Source organism: Sorghum bicolor, chromosome 9, assembly GCF_000003195.3.
Source record: "Sorghum bicolor cultivar BTx623 chromosome 9, Sorghum_bicolor_NCBIv3, whole genome shotgun sequence".
NCBI lineage: Eukaryota > Viridiplantae > Streptophyta > Magnoliopsida > Poales > Poaceae > Sorghum > Sorghum bicolor.
Window position 1 is genome coordinate 57,480,726 of NC_012878.2, and position 21,118 is coordinate 57,501,843.

General features: G+C 46.2%; 1 protein-coding gene across 1 annotated transcript; it reads right to left on the reverse strand.

Moving 5' to 3' along the window:
- LOC8074611 (3-ketoacyl-CoA synthase 4) lies at positions 6,414-8,965 on the reverse strand. Its single transcript, XM_002441489.2, has one exon. It carries the CDS (start codon positions 8,656-8,658, stop codon positions 7,096-7,098), a length of 1,563 nt encoding a protein of 520 aa, XP_002441534.1. The 5' UTR covers positions 8,659-8,965; the 3' UTR covers positions 6,414-7,095.

The window sequence follows — 21,118 nt, forward strand, 5'->3', positions numbered from 1 at the left end:
CGGTGGCAACGAAGCAGCTGCAGCGGTTGGCTGGCTCCGGTGGTTTTTATACGGACGACGGCGCGTGAGGGAGGAGGCGGGGGCGCTGGATTTGGTGGCGCGACACCGGCACGGGAAGCGAAGCGATGCGATGCGGTGTTCAGTGGCGCGTGTGCCCGCGCGCATGTCTGCCCGCGTGTCTGCCGGCCTCCACTCCACTGGGCTCTGCAGACTGCAGGTTGCAGGCAGGCGGCAGTGCGGGCGGTCAAGGGTCAAAAGGGCGGCCACGTGAAACGGGGAGCAGTCTCCCAGGCGTTCGCGCTCTCGACGGCCGGCAAATAAAAGCCTGGGGACGCGGGCGCGCGGCGGGAGCTGTGCTTGGACTGGACTGGACTGGACTGGAGGTGGTCGGAGCAGTAGAATCGCCCGTCGCCGATCACGAGGCGCACAGTCCGATCTGTTCCTCCCCCTCCTCCTCCTCCTCTGCATCAACTACATGTGGATCCGTGTGACCACTGACGAACACCGAGCGTATATTCGTGGCTGCTTTCGACAGTACCATACTATCTCGAAATGAAATAGCAGAGAGCCCGAGAGCATGCTCAATGACAATGAGGGACGAGCAATAGCGAAATGAAATGCCTGTGAATAATCCATGAGGCCTAATTTGAAAACTCCAATCCCTTCTAGATCTCAGAGTTTTCTCCTTTTTTTTTAGCTGGATAGATAATCCATGGAAATATCATTTTAATTAAATATAAGGGATTCTAGGTGGACAAAACACTTTTGCATTAACTAGTTGAATGAATTTGGTAGATATTTATTTTTAGTTTGGTAGATATTATATTTGTATTTGTTATTTTTCGCTAACCACTATGAATCATGTTGATGATAGCATTTGATTTAATTAAGAAATAAAGTAAGCGCACATACGTCTTTAGTGTTCTCTTAATACCGTTCCAAAATTTTAAAATGCACCGTACTAGGAGAGGGGACAAAGGAACCGTTACTTACGACAGTCTCAATGGGAGTTTTAAGTGAGTTTCATTTGCATTAAATGAGTTATCACATGGGCATTTATGATGATATGACAGTATATTTAAGAATAAAGAGAAGAAAAGGTTTCATCTACAGATAAAACTCAATTGGCACGAGTATAATCATGGAATTATATATGAAACTATGGACTGATTTGTTGTAAGATAAAAATATTACTGAATGACTGACATATTCGGCAAATAAGCTCAAGCGAACGGACTTTAAGAGTGAGAGTTTCATCTAAGTTTTATTTCATTATATGTAACATGATAGTCAATAGCATAAAACTACCTAGAGACTAGCCAGTCTTGACCATTTTTTTTATCGATAATAACACACAACGTAGAACGGATTCACGGATACCGCACGTCTTTCCTGGTGTGCGAGGGCATGCATGCACAGCGGATATATATGCCCCAGTCTCCAAAGGCCCAAACGGACGTTTGTGTCCTTGCTTTCCTTTGCAAAAAAAAAAAAAAAAACGAAGGGCACCGCACATGCCCCCGCGATTGGCTACACGCAGGGAGGTGCTGCTGCTGCACACCTCGGAGCCCTCCTGGCTGGGGCTATAAACGGAAAAGAGAATGGCCTGTTTAGATTGGCAATGAAAATTTGTTGGGTGTCACATCGAATATGTCGGAAGGATGTCGGGAGGGTTTTTTAAAAACTAATAAAAAAACAAATTACATAACTCGTCAGGAAACTTCAAGACAAATTTATTAAATATAATTAATCTGTCATTAGCATATGTGGGTTACTGTAGCACTTAAGGCTAATCATGGAGTAACTAGGCTTAAAAGATTCGTCTCGCGATTCTCAACTAAACTGTGTAATTAGTTTATTTTTTATCTACATTTAATGTTCCATGCATGTGTCCAAAGATTCGATGGGATGGATGAAAAAATTTTAGGTGGGAAACTAAACAGGGCCTAAATAAAGAGAAGAAGGGATCGAAACGAATGGAAAGAAGCAAAAGGGGAGGAAGCAGCAGAAGAATCCCATCATCGATCGACCGGTCCAGACCATGCAGCAGGTCGGAGCAGGAAGCTAGGATGATGAACTCGAGAAAAGACGTGGTGGATGTGCATGATTATTGCGTTGCGCGCCCTTGCATGCATGCATGCTGCGCGTTTCTGAATCGGCCGTTCAGAAACGACGGGGAAAAGGCCCCGGGTCAAACCGAGAAACTGATGAATGATCATCTCGAGCGACGCGATTTGTTGGCTCGTGATTGGCTAGCTCTTCTTGATCATCACAACTTGTTTGATCAGATTTTATCTTTTGAAAATCCGACAGGAACTTTGCCTTTCAAGTTTTTTTTAGAATGGTAGAAATAATATCATTTATGAGCTACTTAATTTGTGATGAAAAAACAATATCCATTATGGTACAAATAATATCCATAATTAGATAATAATTATCAAATACTATAAACGAAGAAAAGAGAGCCTCAGTTTGTCGGAACGACTGGTTAGACTGTCTCCAACAATCCTCACCCAAAATACAAGACCCATTTGTCCTTTGGGTAGCGCTATAGGTAAAAGGTTTCATACCTATTTTTAGTCTTCTCCAACAACAAGACCTAAAAGACAACACTCTCTGCAAATGGGTCTCGAGGAGATAGGATACCCAAATTTGAGTTATGCCTCTCCTGATACCCAAAGTGGGTCTTCTGTATGGGTCCTCTGTTGGAGGCTATAGGTATTGTGTTGGAGACTCATTTTGGGTTTGGGTTTTCAAATGGCTCTCCTGTTGGAGATAGCCTTAGGTCTCAAAGCTAGGAGTCCTCCATCTTTAACTTCCAAAAAAGGCGATCGGTTGCAGAGAAAGCCAAAGCCGATGGAACAACATTAGCCTGATGATGATTCCGTGTATGTTTTCATTTGCCGCGCGCGCTGGCCACAGCCAAATTAAAGTGCCGAGTGCCGACACCGACCGCCGCCGGCCAGCTCCATCGACCCGCTACATGTGCACGTACCGTACGGTCCCACGGGGTACTGACGTACGAGTACTACGTACAGCTGCATGCAGTATCGTTCTGCAAATGCTTGACTGCTGCACACGGCGCAGTGGCACACCAGTCAGGCAGTCACCGGAGTCACCAGGCGACAGGCTAATGATCGCCTCGTGTGCGTGCGGCAGCGTGACCACGCGTACTACCAGTCGCCGTACAGCGGCCCCCGAACCGCACTGTCATCAAGGCCTCTTTTAGTTGCAAATTTTTTTACAAAATAAATACTATAGTATTTTTGTTTGTATTTAACAAATATTATTCAATCATAAACTAACTAGACTTAAAAAAATTCAAAAACTATATAATTAGTTATTTTTTATTTATATTTAATGCTCCATGTATGTGCCGTAAGATTTGAAATGACAGAGAATCTTGAAAAATTTTACAAATTTTTTGGTAAGTAAACAAGGCCCAATTTCGTAAAACACCTCTGATCATCACAGCGACCACCGGTAGAAAAAAACTCCTAAGCACACATGCGAGGTTTGTTCATCTCACAGAGATACAATGTCGCTATGTAAAAGTAAGATAGGAGTTTGAGGATTTTCTCAATCTATGTGAAAAGATCTTCTTAAGCTGGAAACCCGAAGGCTGTCTTGCCATCGTGGATCTTCAAGTGCTTCTCGCGGTTTAAGCTCATCTAATTTTGAAATTAACAAAATTTATATAAAATAATAACATTTGAATTTTCAAACAAATTTACTAGAAAAAATAAGCTATCTCAGGAGTTGTCATCCGTTATAATAGTAAAAATTTAATTCTCCCGTTTGTATTAGTTAGGACTAATTATTAGCTAGAACTAAAAGTTAGCTCAAATTAGCTAGGATTAGACTGTTAGTTGGCTAAGAACTAGTTTAAATCCTGACTAAAAAATTAATCCATCTATTATTAGCCTTATGTTTTAAATAGACTAGAGCCAATTTTGATTAATTTTTAGCTAACTAACAATTAACCTTTGGTATCTGGTTATATTCATGGCCACACCACAGACCAGTTGAAGTCGAACAGCTGGTTTTCCGTCCTCCTTAACCCTTCATCACACAGATCTGGGTGGAAAGCGAGCTAGCTCATACACATAACACACGGCCCCTCCTGGCGGTATTGGGCTCCCCCATCACTTTAAGGGCTTGGGCTCTATTTTCGAACCTCACCTTGGCCCAGCCTTAGAATCCTTGGCAAGTGCACAAGGGCTGGGCCTTTGCTAAACCGGAAAGGGAGACTGAACTCTGAAGCGCTAGGGAGGCACGTATATTCATCATGTGTTGCTAAAAAAAACGTATATTCAATATTCATCATGTTGATGTTCAATTGTTCATATATGGCAGCTTTTATTATATTCATATATGGGCTACAAAAAAATGAACCTCCATATTCATATATATATAGCAGCTTTTATATGCAAATCGATGCTATACTGCCATCATGTTGAGTGAGGTTCATATATGGGCAGTTTTTTCTATGGGCACGTATATCGTGTAGTTATTAGACACACAAGGCACCTAGTCGAGCCAGCTTTGTTAGAGTAGATGGCGAGATGGTGCCTGGTGTCCTTTTTTATGCGTAGTACTGATTTAATTACTCCTGCCAGCTTCATCAAATTACTCACCCTGCCAAATTAAATCCTACAAGTCGTAGTAACCAACGGATGTCGCTTGGCAGCATTACCAGTTGTCCTGCATCATTGTTTTGCTTGGCACGGTGTTCGCTTCACTTACCACTGGCTGGCTGGTTTGTGAGTACTTCGATCTGAAGAAAATAGGGTACTAGTACTTGATTAGCATGCAGCCTGCACATTTAGCCAGACAAGATGACACGTCGGAGTTAGAGAAAGGGCCCGTACTATAACGTGGCCCAGCAGCCAGCACAAGGAACATGATGCTCAGTTTCATCTTTGACCAAGGGCCTTGGTTTCGCAGATTAGAGGGCAAAAATAACACTGTAGATGCAGATCTTGCCTTGTTGCACATGGGCCATGGCTGTATGCAGGTCTGTTGTCGGTTTTGTTTTTCCAAGAGAGAGACCGACAACAGGAGCGCCTCTGAACCAGCAAAAACAGGGCATGAGCCATGGCTGTATGCAAAGGCTGTCGTCGGTTTTGTTTTTCCAAGAGAGAGACCGACAACTGGAACGCCTCTGAACCAGCAAAAACAGGGAGCGTTTCATGCGAGTATACTCCATGTTTCTCGTCAGCGACAAAGAACAAGTAAAGCACCAAGCAGGCATTCTGCGTAGCAAACTGAGCGTCCAAAACAAGTGAGCCAACGAAAGGAACTAGGGTAGCGTCTCTTGATAAAATGGTAAAAGCTGCTGATTCAACGAGGTCCAAAACTGATGGGGATAATGGTACGATACTACACAGCATATGAATATATATATATATATATATATATATATATATATATATATATATATATATATATATATATATATATATATATATATATATATATATATATATATATATATAGTTTTTTGAAAAATAATGTGCTTCTTAAATCGTATCCCTTCTTAGCACGAAAAGAGCGATAGCTCAAGTGACATGGATCTTACAGTAATGTGGAGCACAAGATGCTTACTCTTCCATTAAATATTGATGAGAAGTGTGGTCGAAGACTTTCGTAATCGTAATGGATGACAATGCCTTTCAATTATGGAAAATGTTAATGCGAAAAAAGATAAATCATCAAACTTATCAACGTATAGTGAAGAGCACTAGTTTTGAATTATATTTTCCACGATTGTACTGTATCTAGTATGGCACCAGTTTTCTTCTAAAGAAAATCCAAAGACCATGGGTAATGGTAATGAGAATGCCTAAATCAGAACCTTCCTTCAGTCAAAACACACAGGAGACAAAGGCCCCTTTGAAACCCAGAAAATCATACAGAAAGTTTTACAGTAATCAGTTTTTTAGGGAAAAAAAGTATGCATGATTTAATAAAAAAAATTCCCACGTTGCAAAAGGGCCGATGAAAATTTTAGACTTCAGTTTAACAAGGAATATAACTGAACAAACTGACAGAGAGAAGTAAAACAGCTTGTGTGAACAAGATCACCTCTCAGAGATTAGGAATTTAACAGGATAATCTGATGAAGGAAAAAAAACAGCTACTCCCTCCATCCCAAATTGTAAGTCATTCCAAAAATTTTAGAGAGTTAAAGCATTTTCACGTTTAACCAAAATTATAGAAAAAAATACTAAGATTTGTAACGTAAAGTGAATATACTATGAAAATATAATTAAGAAAGAATCTAATGATACTTAGTTAGTACCATAATTATTATTATTTTATAATATAAATTTGGTCAAACTTAGAAAAGTTTGACTCTCCAAGATTCTTAGAATGACTTACAATTTGGGATGGAGGGAGTATAATGCATAAATCATAAATCAGCTCATCAATCAAAGCCTGCCAGTGATATACATAGGGCATAGTAAATAAGAGCAAGGGCAAGATTTCCAATTGAACACGACAAACAGAGACTCGATCGATCCGTCAATCGGCACACACAAGACACTCCTTCCTCGTCATCAACATGACCTTTTTGGTAGAAATGAAAGGAAGGAGCGGCCCTTCCCCTGTAATCTAGAGCCTGGACCACTACAGAGTGCCGGTAAATGACAATCGGCTGCTGGCAGCAATGGTTGAACAGACAAATGTTCATATAACAATCATCAGCACTACTCAAAACTTACCCTCAGGTTCAGGTTCAGGTGCAGCCACAAGCTGGGGGAGGGGGACCATGCTCTCGCTCGGACTCTCGGACCGAATGATCCATGAAGTACACACCAAAGACCGAATGCTGCCGAACACTTGGTTACAGAACTGAACAGAGCAGAGCAGACCTGTGCAGGGAAAGCCTAGAGATTCTTCCAATGCAATCATTCATGTCCAGGGAAAGCAGACCCGCCCTCGCCCGGTGTATATGTCACTAGTAGCCAGCTAGATGAGCCAGATGAGGATTTGAGGCTAAGATTTCTGTGTCCATGGATGGATGGATGTGTGGAGAGGAGAGGAGGGGAGGCGGGTTGGGATACAGGAGAGAGCTGATACTTCTAGGGACTATTGCTGCGGCTTGTGCGTGGGGAAGCCGTCGACGAGCTCCACCGGGTAGCGGTCAATGCAGTCCTCCCAGGGGTTGTCGGGCGACGGCTTGACGTTGCGCAGGGCGTGCCACACGGCGCTGTTGCACTTGAACCCGCTGCCGAAGGCGATCTGCCAGATGCGGTGGCCGCGGCGGACGCGGCCTTTGGCCTCCATGTAGGCGAGCTCGTACCAGATGGAGCTGCTGGAGGTGTTGCCGAACCGGTGGAGCGTCATCCGGGACGCCTCCACGTGGGCGGGGCTCAGCTGCAGGTTCTTCTCCAGCTCGTCGATCACCGCGCGCCCGCCCGCGTGGATGCAGAAGTGCTCGAACGCCAGCTTGAAGTCCGGGATGTAGGGCTTCATCTTGGCGCTCAGCAGCTTCTTCGCCACCAGCGTCGCGAAGAAGAGCAGCTGCTCGCTGAAGGGCAGCACCAGCGGGCCCAGCGTCGTGATGTTAGTCTTGAGCGCGCCGCCCGCGATGGCCATCAGGTCCTTGGACAGCGACACGCCGGTCTTGCCCTCGCCGTCCTGCTCCTGGTACACGCAGTTGAAAGCCTTGTCGTCCGCGCCCTTGTGCGTGCGCACCACGTGCCTCAGCGAGTACTTGGCGCGCCGCCGGTCCGCGCCGCGGTTCGACAGCAGCACCGCCGAGCCGCCCACGCGGAACAGGCAGTTCGGGATCAGCATCGACTTGCGGTTCCCGAAGTACCAGTTCTGGGTGATGTTCTCCGTGCTCACCACCACGGCGTAGGTGCCGCGGTGCACCTGCAGCATGTCGCGGGCCAGGTCCACGGCGATCACGCCGGCGCTGCAACCCATGCCGCCGAGGTTGAAGCTGCGGATGTTCCCGCGGAGCTTGTACTTGTTCACGATCATGGCCGACAGCGACGGCGTGGGGTTGAAGAGGCTGCAGTTCACCACCAGCACCCCGACGTCCTTGGGCTTGACGCCGGTGGACTTGAAGAGGTTGTCGAGCGCGCCGAACATGACGGTCTCGGCCTCGGCGCGGGCGTTGGCCATCGTGGGCTGCGGCGGGATCGCGTGCATGGCCTCGGGGACGTACGTCTCCTCGCTGAGCCCGGAACGCTCCAGGATCTTGCGCTGGAACTCCAGCGCGTCCTCGGAGAAGCCGCACAGCTTGGAGTGGCGCATGAACTCCTCGAACCGCACCTGGAGGTGTGCGGGCGGCTTGTAGCAGGCGAAGTCGACCAGGTAGACGGGGCGGGGGCGGGTGAGCACGTACACGGTGGCGCCGAACACGAGCACGGCGGAGAGGACGAGCACGGACACGAGGTTGTACTGGAGGTGGAGCCACAGCTGCCGCAAGTCGTCGGGGTCGGTGCGCCCGGCCTCGAGGAGGATCACGGCCATCAGCGGAAGCAGCATCAGCGTCAGCAGGTGGGTGATGAGGTAGTGGTACCCCAGCTTGACGTACTTGAGGTTCACGCTCTGGAGGAAGTCCGGCAGCCGCCGGTGAGGCGGCGTCGCGGCGGCCGCGGCCGCGCTCGCCGCCGACGGTGGGGCGGCGCCTCCGTTCATCGTTCCTCGGCCCGTCCGCCTAGATCTGGAAGCGGAGTGCGAGTCAAAGACGCGGTGTGCGTGGACTGGCTGAATGGATCCTTCCCGTTGGTGGAAGGAGGCGTTGCTGGTCTCGTGGTCGCTGTAATCGTGGGGTGGAGATAGTTGCGCGGCGGCCGGGAGGAGCTGGCGGAGGACGCAAGGTGGGGGTGCGGGGAATGGGCGTGGCCGCCGGAGACGGGAGCGAATCCGGCGGCGGCGGCGTAGGACGGAAGCGGGGACGGGTTGTTGCGGAGAGGGAGAGGGAGAGGGGATAAATAATGCCAAGGGGTGCGCGACGAGGAGGGGGTTTTGGCTCTTGTGCTCCGTTTCTTCTTGGGATTTTGCAGAGGCACCCTCCGATAATCCTGGATTTTTCACTCCAAGGTGAGTGAACTTCTATGGACATCTTTACAAATTTTGTGACAAAGTAAGGCCGTAAAATATTTCAACTTACAATCTTCCAAAAAATATTTATTTCAGCTTGGAGTGGTGAGAAAGATTTTGCATCCTCAACTGATGTGTTCTATCCTATTCGAATGACGATTTGATTTTTTTAAAAAACATAAACTACATATAGTCATTAGAATGATGACATTTTCTAAAAAAAACAATACTATTGAATTATCAAATCACAAAGTGTATGGTTCCAGCCTAATGGATCATTGGTTGCTCAAAATCTCTATTGGTAGGTTATCTTGCTTGTCTTCACACATAGCTCTTCTGCTAAGCTCACTAGGTTGTTACTTCGTGCCTTACCTTGCCAACCCATTTTGGAAGTTACAAGGGAGAGAGGGGGGGAGCGGGACCTAGACAACCTCAACTTCGTCATTGTAATCTCAGTTTCCTATTAGATAGTGCGCGGAGGACTTAGTTGTTACTGCACGAGATGTGAGAAAAACAAGAAAATGTAAAGGAAGGGTTCTAGTAGGGTATTGACTGGATAGTTCACGCCAACCTGGCATAACCAATTCATTATGTCATGTTAGGCTATCTCTAACGCACCCGCATGTTGATTTGCCCCAGATTCCACACATGCGCTCATGTGTCATGTTACATACTCCGTATTTGGTAGCTTCGCAGACCGTCGTAGAATTTTGCAAAAGCAACTCTAGTTTAACTGGCAATTTGTACAAGAATCTTGTGAGGAGCGTACTGTACGAATGAAGAGGCCGTTTGCGAGGCCAAAGATAGCATAAGAAAGATAAAAAAAGTAGCTGCATGACTTAATTTAGGTGAAAGCTGTCATGTAATTTGAGCCTTTTCATCACTCGGTTTTTTTTCTACCCAATCCAAGAACTTAACTTTAGGTACAAAGGGGCTCTTAGTTTCACTTTGTTTTCAATGCATTGGCAGCCATACGTGCTTCGTCTCCTATGCCACGCTCATCATTTTCACTGATGATGTTATGCTAGCTTATTAAATGGGAGAGTGAATCTCCCACGGGAAAACGAATTTGTTCACTAACTACTTTTGTCGGAGCCCACTAGGTAAAACTTTTTTTACACCACCAACACCAATCCGTTTGTAGCCAATTCTCATTCTCACTTCCGAAAACGAAGAAAAGGTACAAGGAGCACTCGCAAAAGCTTTTTACCTTACCTGTGCATGCTCGGAAAAGCGGGAGACAGGGACGGGTTGCCAAACAGAAATCCGTTGTTTCATCGGGACGCGACCGGAAAAGAAAGCCTGGGCCGGCCCTGCAAGGAAAGCGAAAAAGATTCTCGACTCAGGGTCAGAGACAGGGAGTCCGGCATCCGGTTCCGCGCCCAGCCTGGCCCTCGTGCTCGTGCGTGCGTGCCCGCCCGCCCGCCGGTCAGCACGAGGCACAGCCGCACACCCACCCGGCGTCCAGGCCACCAGTCACCAGTTCACGGCCGGTCCGCCGCCGCCGCCTCCGCTGGGCTCCGTACGGACCGCAGAGGCAGAGCCGCCGGGGTCCACGTCTCGGTGAGTGACGCTGGCACGCGGGCCCCGGACCAGGAGGGTTTCTGGCTTTCTGCCCACCTGTCTGTGCTGGTGTTGTTCTGTCGCGGCGACCGCGAGGCGTGCGTGGGTGGGTGTGGGATCGGGGGGCTGGCGGGGGGGCGGTCCCGGTCCAGCCAGCGAAACGTGGGAGCGGGTGCCGCCAAAGTGACGGTGACGGCGCGCGACGACAACGAGGGCGAGCGAGGACGAATGGACCGCGGACGGGACCCCCCGCCGGGTCCGGCGTCCCCCTGGGCTGTTGGTCGGGTCCCTGGCCGCTGGACGCTGCCGGGAGCGCCACGGGGATCACGGCGAGTGGCGACAACCGGACCGCCGCCCCGCCGGGCGCCGGGCGGAGGAGAAACGAGGCCCGAATTGTTTTGCTTGGTCGACCGGGGGCGGCGAAGGTGCGTCGCCGTCGCGTCGCGTCCCGTGTGCCATGGCTTTCCGCGAACATCCGTTTGGTTCCTTCTCTCCTCCCACCGGTTCGTTCAGGCCGCCGCCCGGCCGCCCCGCGCGCCCCCACGTGCGCCACGTGTCTCGCCGTTGGTTGGACTGCCTGTTTGCGCCGGCAATTAGGTACGCCTTTTTTTTACGTCGGCTGTTTGTATATCAAAAACAAAAACAATAATGATGGGGAACATGCACTGTCAGGAATGAGAAATGAAAAGAAATGGTTGGGGAGATTTTTTTTCCCCACTCTATCTCAACTTTTTATTTTGAGATCGTGCAAGGCACGTATTTCATTAAACAAAAAGCAAGAGAGGCAACAAGGCGAACAACGCCAGCTGTGGTCAGCCAAAGCTAACCAAGAGCCCACCGAAACCAAACACAAACACAGCAGAGGAAAAAAAAACACAACCACAAGAAGGAAAAATAAAAAGAGCACTAGAGTTTAGCCACTCCCTAACCATTTCTATCTCAACTAAGTATATGCATGTATGAAGTCGCGTAATACACGTATTAAGTGATCGGGAATAACATTCACATGTGTGTGTGTGTGTTCCTTTGAATGTACATTCACATGTGTGTTAACACGGCGTATAATTGATGATTAATACAAGGACATGTTTCCGTTAGGCATTATTATCCCGCATATAGGTTGAAAACAATATGGAAACGGGATACCAGAAAAACAAATAGAAAAGCCATCTCTAGAATACAAGAACGGACGTGCCCGGACATAAATGATGCATACATCTTTTATGATTTCGAGAGAGAGAGAAAAAAAAAGGGGATTTATTCTGTCGGTTTCCATCCCGGGTTGCTGTCAGTCAGTCGCGTTCTATCATTCTCTCCATCTCTCGTGGCTGATGGAGGATCCGATCATTTTCAGATAACAGCAGGGACCATGATGATCGAGGGCGCGAGAGAAACTGCTGGTTCTCATGCACATACCAGAACACAACAGTCGTCGTCGCGGCCAGCTAGCCCGGCACGTCCGGTTCGAAGTGGACAGGACTGGGACTGGGAGGATCGTTCCGTCCCGTTCTGTTCCGGCCAGGCCGCCCGCGGACGGCCGGCGTCTGCGGTTTGGAGGTTTCGCACTCGGAGCTGAAAAAGTTTGGCCCGGTTCATGGACAGGCTATGTGGATTTGGTAGGGGCCGGGAGACCTGGCACCGGCAGCAGGAAACCACGGCACTGCACGGCCGGGCGCCCACCGCTCCCGCACGTACCGGAGAATTACGCGCGCGCTCTGCCGTCCCGTCCGGCGCCCGGCGTCCGTCCGGTCTAAACCGGCCACGTCTGCCTCCTGAATCTCTTTCTTTTTTTTTTCTTTTTTGAAATAAGGCCTCTAAAATCTAGAAGAATGCAAAAGGCAAATCTGACTCCGCCGCCTCTCAGTGACCGACCTGACTAAACCTGTTTGCTTGGCCGAAAATATTATTAGCTGATTTTTTTTTAAAAAAAATACACTATTGCATAATTGTTAAATTTGATAGATAAATGTAAATTCTGCTAGTGTTAAGTATGAATACTGTAGAGACAAGAGACGGCCAGGCCACCCGCTCATGTGGAGCAGCCAGCCGTTGACTATCTTGTACTATTGTTGTAAACAATCTCGTCGCGGGTTAAAAGCACGGTCCAAAACACGGCTTGATCTTAATTGTATCCGTATCAGCCCGAAGCACACGTAGCGGGTCGTGCCTGGGCCGACTCCTCGGCCCGCCGGGCGGCACAACCCGACTCGCTTTTAACAACAGGCACGGTGTCAGTCCAGTATTAGAAAACTTGTGAAACTTAAAGTATCAAGTTTTATGACTTGTGAAACTCGTGACTTTTAGCATATGAAATATGATCTAAGTATATTGTTATGTGATTTGTGAAGTATCAATGTTTGTGACTTAAATGTGATTTACTTATGCGTTGTTGAATTCTCTATTAAATTTGATGTTTTTTATATAGCAGGACATGGACCAATCCGAAGAACTATTGGGCCTCGTGCTTTTCGGGCCGGCTTGGCCCGAAAATCGGCTCATGTGCCATGCCTAAGGCGTTAGACAGACACGATGGCTTGTGAAGGCCCAGCCCGATGGCATGCGGGTCATACGGACCCGTGTCCTATCGGGCTGTGCCTAGCACGAGCCCATATCGAGCGAGCCCGTTGCTCAACTTTACTGGAATATGGAGCTGCTCGCGCGAGTACTCACGAGCTGCGCGTGCAAGGAAAAGTTTGCAGGTTTTCTACTGCTACTACCACTGCGGCACAGGCACAAGACGCAGGCCGGGGTACGAGAGTGGAGTACGTAGTAGTAGCACGTGATAGTTCACAGGCCGGCGGTGACCAGAGTTGTGGCGCCGATCGAACGTGGCGGAATTCTCTAGCCAAGCTACTGCTTCCACCTTGAAACTGGACAGCAGCCGCAGGCAGCGTTCGGTCACGCAGGACGATTCCGTCACAGATGACGACACCATCGGCGGCTGCACGAGAAACTGAAGTGAAATAATCGGTTGCGTCTTCTCTTCTCTTTGCTTGCTTGCTTGCTTCGTCGTCCTCGGTCATGTCCATGCACGGTCACAGCTGTGTTTACTTTCTTCGGTTCAAGCCATGACAGCCAAATATAGGTCTTCCTAAAAATTTTGTAAAATTTTTCAGATTTACCGTCATATCGAATCTTTAGACGTATGCATGGAGTATTAAATATAAATGAAAATAAAAACTAATTGCACAGTTTGGCTGGAATTGACGAGACAAATCTTTTAAGCCTAGTTAGTCCATAATTAGACAAAATTTGTCAAATACAAACGAAAGTGCTACTATTTCTATTTTGCAAAATTTTTTGAAAGTAAACAAGGCCATGATCGAACAACTTGGATGCACCATCGCTTTCGTTTGATTGTCAGGTAAGCTAGGCTGGATCAGAGAGGAGGAGTAGGAAGAACTTGGAATAGTTTATAGTTGTGAGTACGGTAATACGTATTAATGCAAAGGTCAGATAAGATAACAATAAAGATAGCTGTAGTGGCAGGATTAGTGATAGCACAGCACGACTACCGGCCGGTTGTATGGGACGTACGGTCTGTGTCCGCTGCACTGCTCTTCAGTCTTCTGCTAGCTGGAAACTGATCTGTGAATGTGAGAGGTTAATCATACGGCCGGTGGCACATCAGCTACCTTAGGCCCTGTTTAGTTCCCCACCCAAAAATTTTTCATCCATCACATCGAATCTTTCGACACATGCATAGAACATTAAATGTAGATAAAAAAAAATAAACTAATTACACAGTTTGGTTGAAAATCACGAGACGAATCTTTTAAGCCTAGTTACTCCATGATTAGCCTTAAGTGCTACAGTAATCCACATGTGCTAATGACAGATTAATTATGCTTAATAGATTTGTCTTGCAGTTTCCTGACGAGCTATGTAATTTGTTTTTTTATTAGTTTCTAAAAATCTCTCCCGACATCCTTCCGACATATCCGATGTGACATCAAAAAATTTTCATCTCCAATCTAAACAGGCCCATATTAATCGTAACAGGAAGACACCGCTAGTGAAGCGTTTTGGAGCATGTTCGTCAGATCGCCATCCAGTAGTCTTAATCATGCAAGCTCATCCTTAAAAACGTTGGTCGATCTTGCATTTCAAATGATCTGTCACGTCAGTTTGGGACCAGTGGTGGTTACGCTGCAGTGTGATATACTCGGTGCCTTCTTCTTTTTTCTTTAAAAAAGAGCGAATTGTGACATAGATGAAATTTATACCGCGAAGACTTTCGGAAAAAATAAAATGAAAAATGCACATTTGGATTGTATTATTTGTACTCTCTCCATTTCAAATTATAAAATATTTTGGATTTTCTAGATATACACTATGTTTAGATACATAGTATGACTAGTAGAGAAAATATATGAAATACAGATAGTACCGTAATTCCTTAGATATACTGTCATGCCCGTGATCTACCTCCTTCTCAATAAGGAATGTAATGTTGTCCTCAGTCAAATAATTTTAAGTTCGATCAAGTTTATAAAACACAGTACTTACTATATTAAGTAAACATAATTGTAATTATATGGAATACATTTTTCATATTTGGTATCATAAATATTTATATTTATTTTCTATTAATTTGATCAAACTTAAGATAATTTAACTTAAGACAAAAGTACAATAACATGCATTTTCTTAGGGACAAAGAATATTATCTTAATCCATTTCCAATAAAAAAAAACAGTTTTAGTAAATCTACACAATTAAATCCTTTTTAATGACTAATTATAAGCTAACTAGATTTGTGATGTTATTGTATCTTCATGTAACGGCCAATACTGTAAGTCGATCAGTAATTTCGGTTTTGGAGTTATATGATTCATTAATATTTTCCTTAATTTTTTAATCCGGAGAACCTTTTTCTAAAAGAAGCTATGTTTAATGTTGCGTCTTATAATAAACTAGGAAAAGGTCTCCGGATCTGCGCTGCATTATTTGCAAGTTTGGTGTTGGAAAGTTTGTTGGTTATACTATGGTGATCCTGGAATTGCCCGGCTAGCCACCGGCATCAGGCATCCACGCATGTGCTCAAAAGGTCGTCGAGGCTTTCTTATCGGAGACAATGCCATGCCTCATCGATCTTGCAATATAATGGCACCTCATCTTGTGAGATAAAGTAAACAACCTTCCCTGAGATGCAACTACTTGTGCCTTGTAACATGAGCTGTTCCTCATCATCCTCTCAAATATTTTTCTTACAAATGGCATGATTGGAAAGAGGAGATCGATCTCCTTCAGTTTGTTCACATGTATTCACTTAACCTCCAAATGGAGACTTTAACAACAGCAATAGAGGATTGCTTAAACAAACGATCAGTAGCTTCTCTATGTCAATCCTAGCTCTACTATTTTTTTTATATATAAAAACTGAGAAGTATCTCTAGTGATATACTAGTAGTAAAGTCGCTGTACCCCGCACAAGCTTCAGATTCAAGTTTCAAACATCTGAGAAGCCTGCACACGTCAGAAGCTAGAATTTGTGATACTGTACCATACTCTGCAAACGCACTGTGCTGTCAAATCATTAGAGAATTGGGCTCTCACGCTTAATTTGCAAATCTGTTTTTTTCCCCTTGGGATGACGGGATCCAATTGGCGAATTGCGGAAGTTGCTTGGGAATCGATGCCGAAACGGACGTCTCACCGAAACCTTCTATAAGCACACGGCAAATCAGCGTTCGTGTGAGGTAGAAAGCGATCCGTTAAGCATGCTGGTTCGTGAATTCGTTGAATCTTCAACAAGATGGACCAACGATTCAGGTGATCCGGATAAAAAAAGGCTCACCTACTCCGGTTTCTACGATATCTTCTCCTGTTTTTTCCCTAATGGGAGAGGATGAGGATCGGAAGTTTTATCTTGTCTGATTAGACAGATCGTTAAACAAGCTCATCTTCTTCAAATCACGCAACTCGAAGACATGAACAATCAATTAAACAAACAAAAAAAAAAATCAAATGCATGTTTTGACAGAGTATTCAGGGAGCATGCATGAAGGTCAAATATGCAATTGCGACCTAGTACGTGTCACTGGCTTGCTGACTATTCACTTTGACAAAATGCACTGCTTATTTTCCTATTACGTACTTACTTCTCTTAGGAGAAATGTCGACACCGTACCCTTATGTTTTGTCTGTTGTGTTTCTGAAAGGCCAATTTGATCGACCTTGTGTCACCGTCGGCATCACGTCAGGTATTTTGTTCTTAACCGTGTTTAGCTTTATGCGCCGACTAGATTATCTGATGGTTTTCACTCTCAGTTGTTTCCTCCCAAACGGATCACCAACTAACCAGCCCGTAGCTGCAGGCCTGTACCAGTTAGTTGATGGATTGACGTTAACATCTCAGCAGAATATTATTCTTTTAGATAATCTCACTGGATTATTACTACAAAATAGCATTACAGGGACAGCTGCTAGTGCTAGGCGAGGAGATGCCGGGTCTCACTCTCACCCATGCTTTCAAGTTGCAAGCAGCCATTAACCTGGGATGGGATCCTTGATGTGCTGTTTCTGCCCATGGAGATGGAGGAAGACGAGCAAACAGCAGGAAATAAGTGCGGAGCGGAGCTTCAAGGACAGCAGTACAGTAACCCGAATTCTACCCCGTGTCGTCCGTCAGTGCGTGTACTAGTGGCTACGCTTGGAATTTAGCTAGGCGGCCATGGCGCCCGGCAGCGGTCTGGAGAGCACTTGGCGAAGGCAAACGATTCCTGACGCCACTATGCAACTGGTCATTACTCCTTGCAGCTGGTGCCAAGCAAGCGATCTGGTTCCTTTCTTGGATTCGTCGTTCGTGGGAGCAAACGAAGTCTCACGACGGATTCTCCGACGCGATGTGGAGGAGGCCAGGAGGCCAGGGGAAAAGCCGAAAAGGGTGACATGGCCTGGACAGACTGTTTCTTTTCTCCTCATCAATCAGAAGCTATCAGCAGATTCTTCAGTTACAGAAAAGGTGTGATCATGTCATGTGGCCCAAACCATGTTTGTGATCGGCCCAAAAAGGAAGATGGTCCATGACAGAATATCAACCAGGCCAGCAAAAACTCACTGAAGCAGGCGGTCCACAGCTACACCCTACAGGATGTGACCATGTTACTCAAAGTCTCAAACCCTGTTTGGGATTTCACTCTGTCAGTAATCGATTGACAAACCGTATTAGTTAAAACATACCCCCTCAAATCACCGGGAGGAATATAGAAACCGTATTAATTAAAACACGTCAATGATTGCATTGAAGGGGAACGGCCATTTATCAATGTAATTTTCGGGCGGTCCTCGTATTGTGTTGATGTCATCCTCTATTAAAATAAATAAGGTTTCCTTTGAACATAATTTGTAAGTTTGGATATAAATTCAAGAAAAAGTATCATATAGAAATTTACTAATAGAAAAGTATTTATATAACACTTTTTTATTTCAAAGAATTTTTTAGACACGTGTGTGCCGCACGTTTATGTTTACTAGTACATCAATAAGTCAATAAATAGATAAAAATAGTTCTTGCCCAACAAACATTCAATTAGAGAAGGCAGTAAGAACCTCAAGTTCTAATGAAAAGCTACGCATTCCGTGTCTTTGAAACATTCTTCACCAATGAACCAAGGAAAAAAAAAACAAAAAATGTATGGCTAGCTAGCAGGTACAAATAGGCATTTTTCATATTATTACAGGATGTTCAATATACATGAAACTTGCAGGTAGTATTTCTAAGCAGCTAAAAATTTTGTACAATAATCAGAGTACAAATTTTCTTTACTGCATTCCGTGTCTGGCCTGTTTGTAAAGCACACAAAAGGTGGAGGCTCCTAATATAGAACTGTTAAAATAAAATTAAAGATACTACCGTCAAATCTAGAGATGGAGGCCATGCACTCGGCCTTGTCCTCCGCAGTCCGTTGACATAGCCACGGGCTTGAGCTCATTGTTGCAGAACTGCAGGTGTCGCCAGCCTTCTTGCAAACCTTCCTCATGACGAGCTCAGGCGTGAGTTTGAAGATCTAGAGCACGCACTGGTTCGCGTTCCTGGTTTCTTCGATGCTCACCTGGTACTCCTTGGTGCACGCCGTGAAGCTGACATGCCTAGCGATTTATGTTAGAATTGATCTCTCCTTCTATTGGACCCAACGGCCCGTTAGGAACCTTGATCAGCTTCTTGATTGGGGGAGCCCAACCCAATTAAAGGGTTGGAGGGGCCTGTCACGCTGTGAGTATATAAGGAAGAGGTGGGGGCCACATGCACTCTTCACAAGGTTCACTATTGCAGCCGCCACCCACCTATCTCTACCCTAATCTGATCTCAGAGAGACACAACAAGTGATGGGAAGCTCTGCACCGCTGCCACTGCCTCCCCGACGACGCCATGGCTGACGGTAACACTAACCCTAACAACCTCTCTCTCGCTCTATCCCTATCTCTGTTGTGTTTAATCATAATCTAGGATCAATATTCATTCTGTATATGTTAGTTCTAGCCGACTGTTGTCTAGCCTCCCCGACGTCGCCATGGCCGACGGTAACACTAATCCTAACAACCTCTCTCTCTTGCTCTATCCCTATCTCAGTTGTGCTTAATTATGATCTAGGATCAATATTCATTCTGTATAGGTTAGTTCTACCCGACTGTTGTCTACTGCTAGAGGTCCTTTAAATCTATCAATTTCCTCCATCTTGGAGATGATCTTGGACACGGGCGCGGCGGACACGAACCACATCTCCTCGCTTGGCTCCTAGAACAACCTAGATAAGTCTAGGCTCGACGAGGAAGCGATGACGTCGAACGTGTTCAGACTCTTGGGGCAGCGTATGTGCAAGTGCAGCTGGGTTTAGACGGTGCTACCGGTACTCTCGAGCGTGGTCAGCGACGGTGCTGATCCGAGGTATGCATGGGGCACGCCATTGGAGAAATTGGATCCTCCTAATGACGTAGATGACACCATCGAATCGTCATCAAAATCGGAGTCAAAGTCATGCAGTTCAGGCTCGCTGAGGCTCTGTGGGATCTCCTTGAAGTCCTTTTTCAACCAATGATTCTCCTTTATCTATGGTATGGCGATACGACGTGGGGCAGAGGATGCGGCAGATGAGGACGACCAAGCCGGTACTGAACCATGGCGAGTAGTGGTAGTCACATGGATCATGTGGTACAAGTTGATGTCCTTGTGATTGAATGGGTAGCGCCACGAGTGCGAGGAGGGTGATGCTGCAGACCTAGACGTCGGCCTTGGCGCCATCGTAGCCACAGCTCACGAACACCTCGGCCGCGATGACCATGGGCGTCCTACAAATGATGTGGAGTAGAGCCACCCGCTATGTCGTGTCGTCGTGGGCCAAGAGCCCAAAATTGGCGACCTTTATGTTGCCCTCATTGAATAGACGGATGTTGTTGGGCTTGATGTCGCGGTGATACACCCGAGCGAGTGGCAGTAGTCGAGCATGGACACAAGTTGCTGAAAGACGCGGCGGGCCAAGGCCTTGCAGATGCCACGGCCGGTGCGGTGGACAAGGTGGGCATCGAGGGAGCTGCTGCCGACAAACTCCACGACGACGAAGATGCTCTTCCTGGTGCCCATGACCTCATGGATGCGCACGACGTGGGGATGGCGCACTTGGCGTATGATATCAATCTCGCGCATTATCTGTCGTTGCACAACACTCAGCTTGGATAATACTTGTCCATGATCTTGATGGCCACCTCCTCTTCGGTGGTAATATTGCACGCATGGTGCACCTTGGCGATGGTGCCCTTGCCAAATAGTCTCTTGAGTTCATAACGTCTTGTTTAGATTTAATTTTTTTAAAAAAATTTGATACTATAACACTTTCATTTTTATTTGACAAACATTATGTAATGTAACTAGGTTTAAAAGATTTATCTCGTAATTTATAGGTAAACTGTGTAATTAGTTTTTATTTTTATTTATATTTAATGTTCTATGTATGTATCGTAAGATTCGATGTGATGAAAAATCTTAGTTTTTGAATTGAACTAAACGCCTTAGCACGCGTGGGATTTTTCTCATGCCGCCAACGCCTGCCGGTGGCAGCATAGAGAGCCGGTGTGTATCAGGATTCTTGTTCAGGAAAGAAAGAGGTCAAATAAATGAGGGTAAGAGAGGACGGGAACATGACTCTCGTGGCTGAGTCAGACATTAATTATGTTTAGGCTTTGTTTGGATGTTGTCGGATTCACCTCAATCCACATGTGTTGGAGTGGATTGGGGTGGAATTTAGTTCAAGTTCCACTCCAACACATGTGGATTGATGCGAATCCTACTACATCCAAACAAGCCTTAGTGTTTACCAAACAAATGCCAGAAGAGAGTCTGTGGTAGGAGAAGAGGAGGCGCTGAAGCAGAGCGGCCGCCGGCGGCGGAAAGCAGGACCGCAGAATAGATTCACGTTCACAGAAAGATGTGAATAAGCAATGGACCAATCCTAGTGGCGAAAAAAAGTTTGTTTTCCTTTTTTTTTCTGGCCAT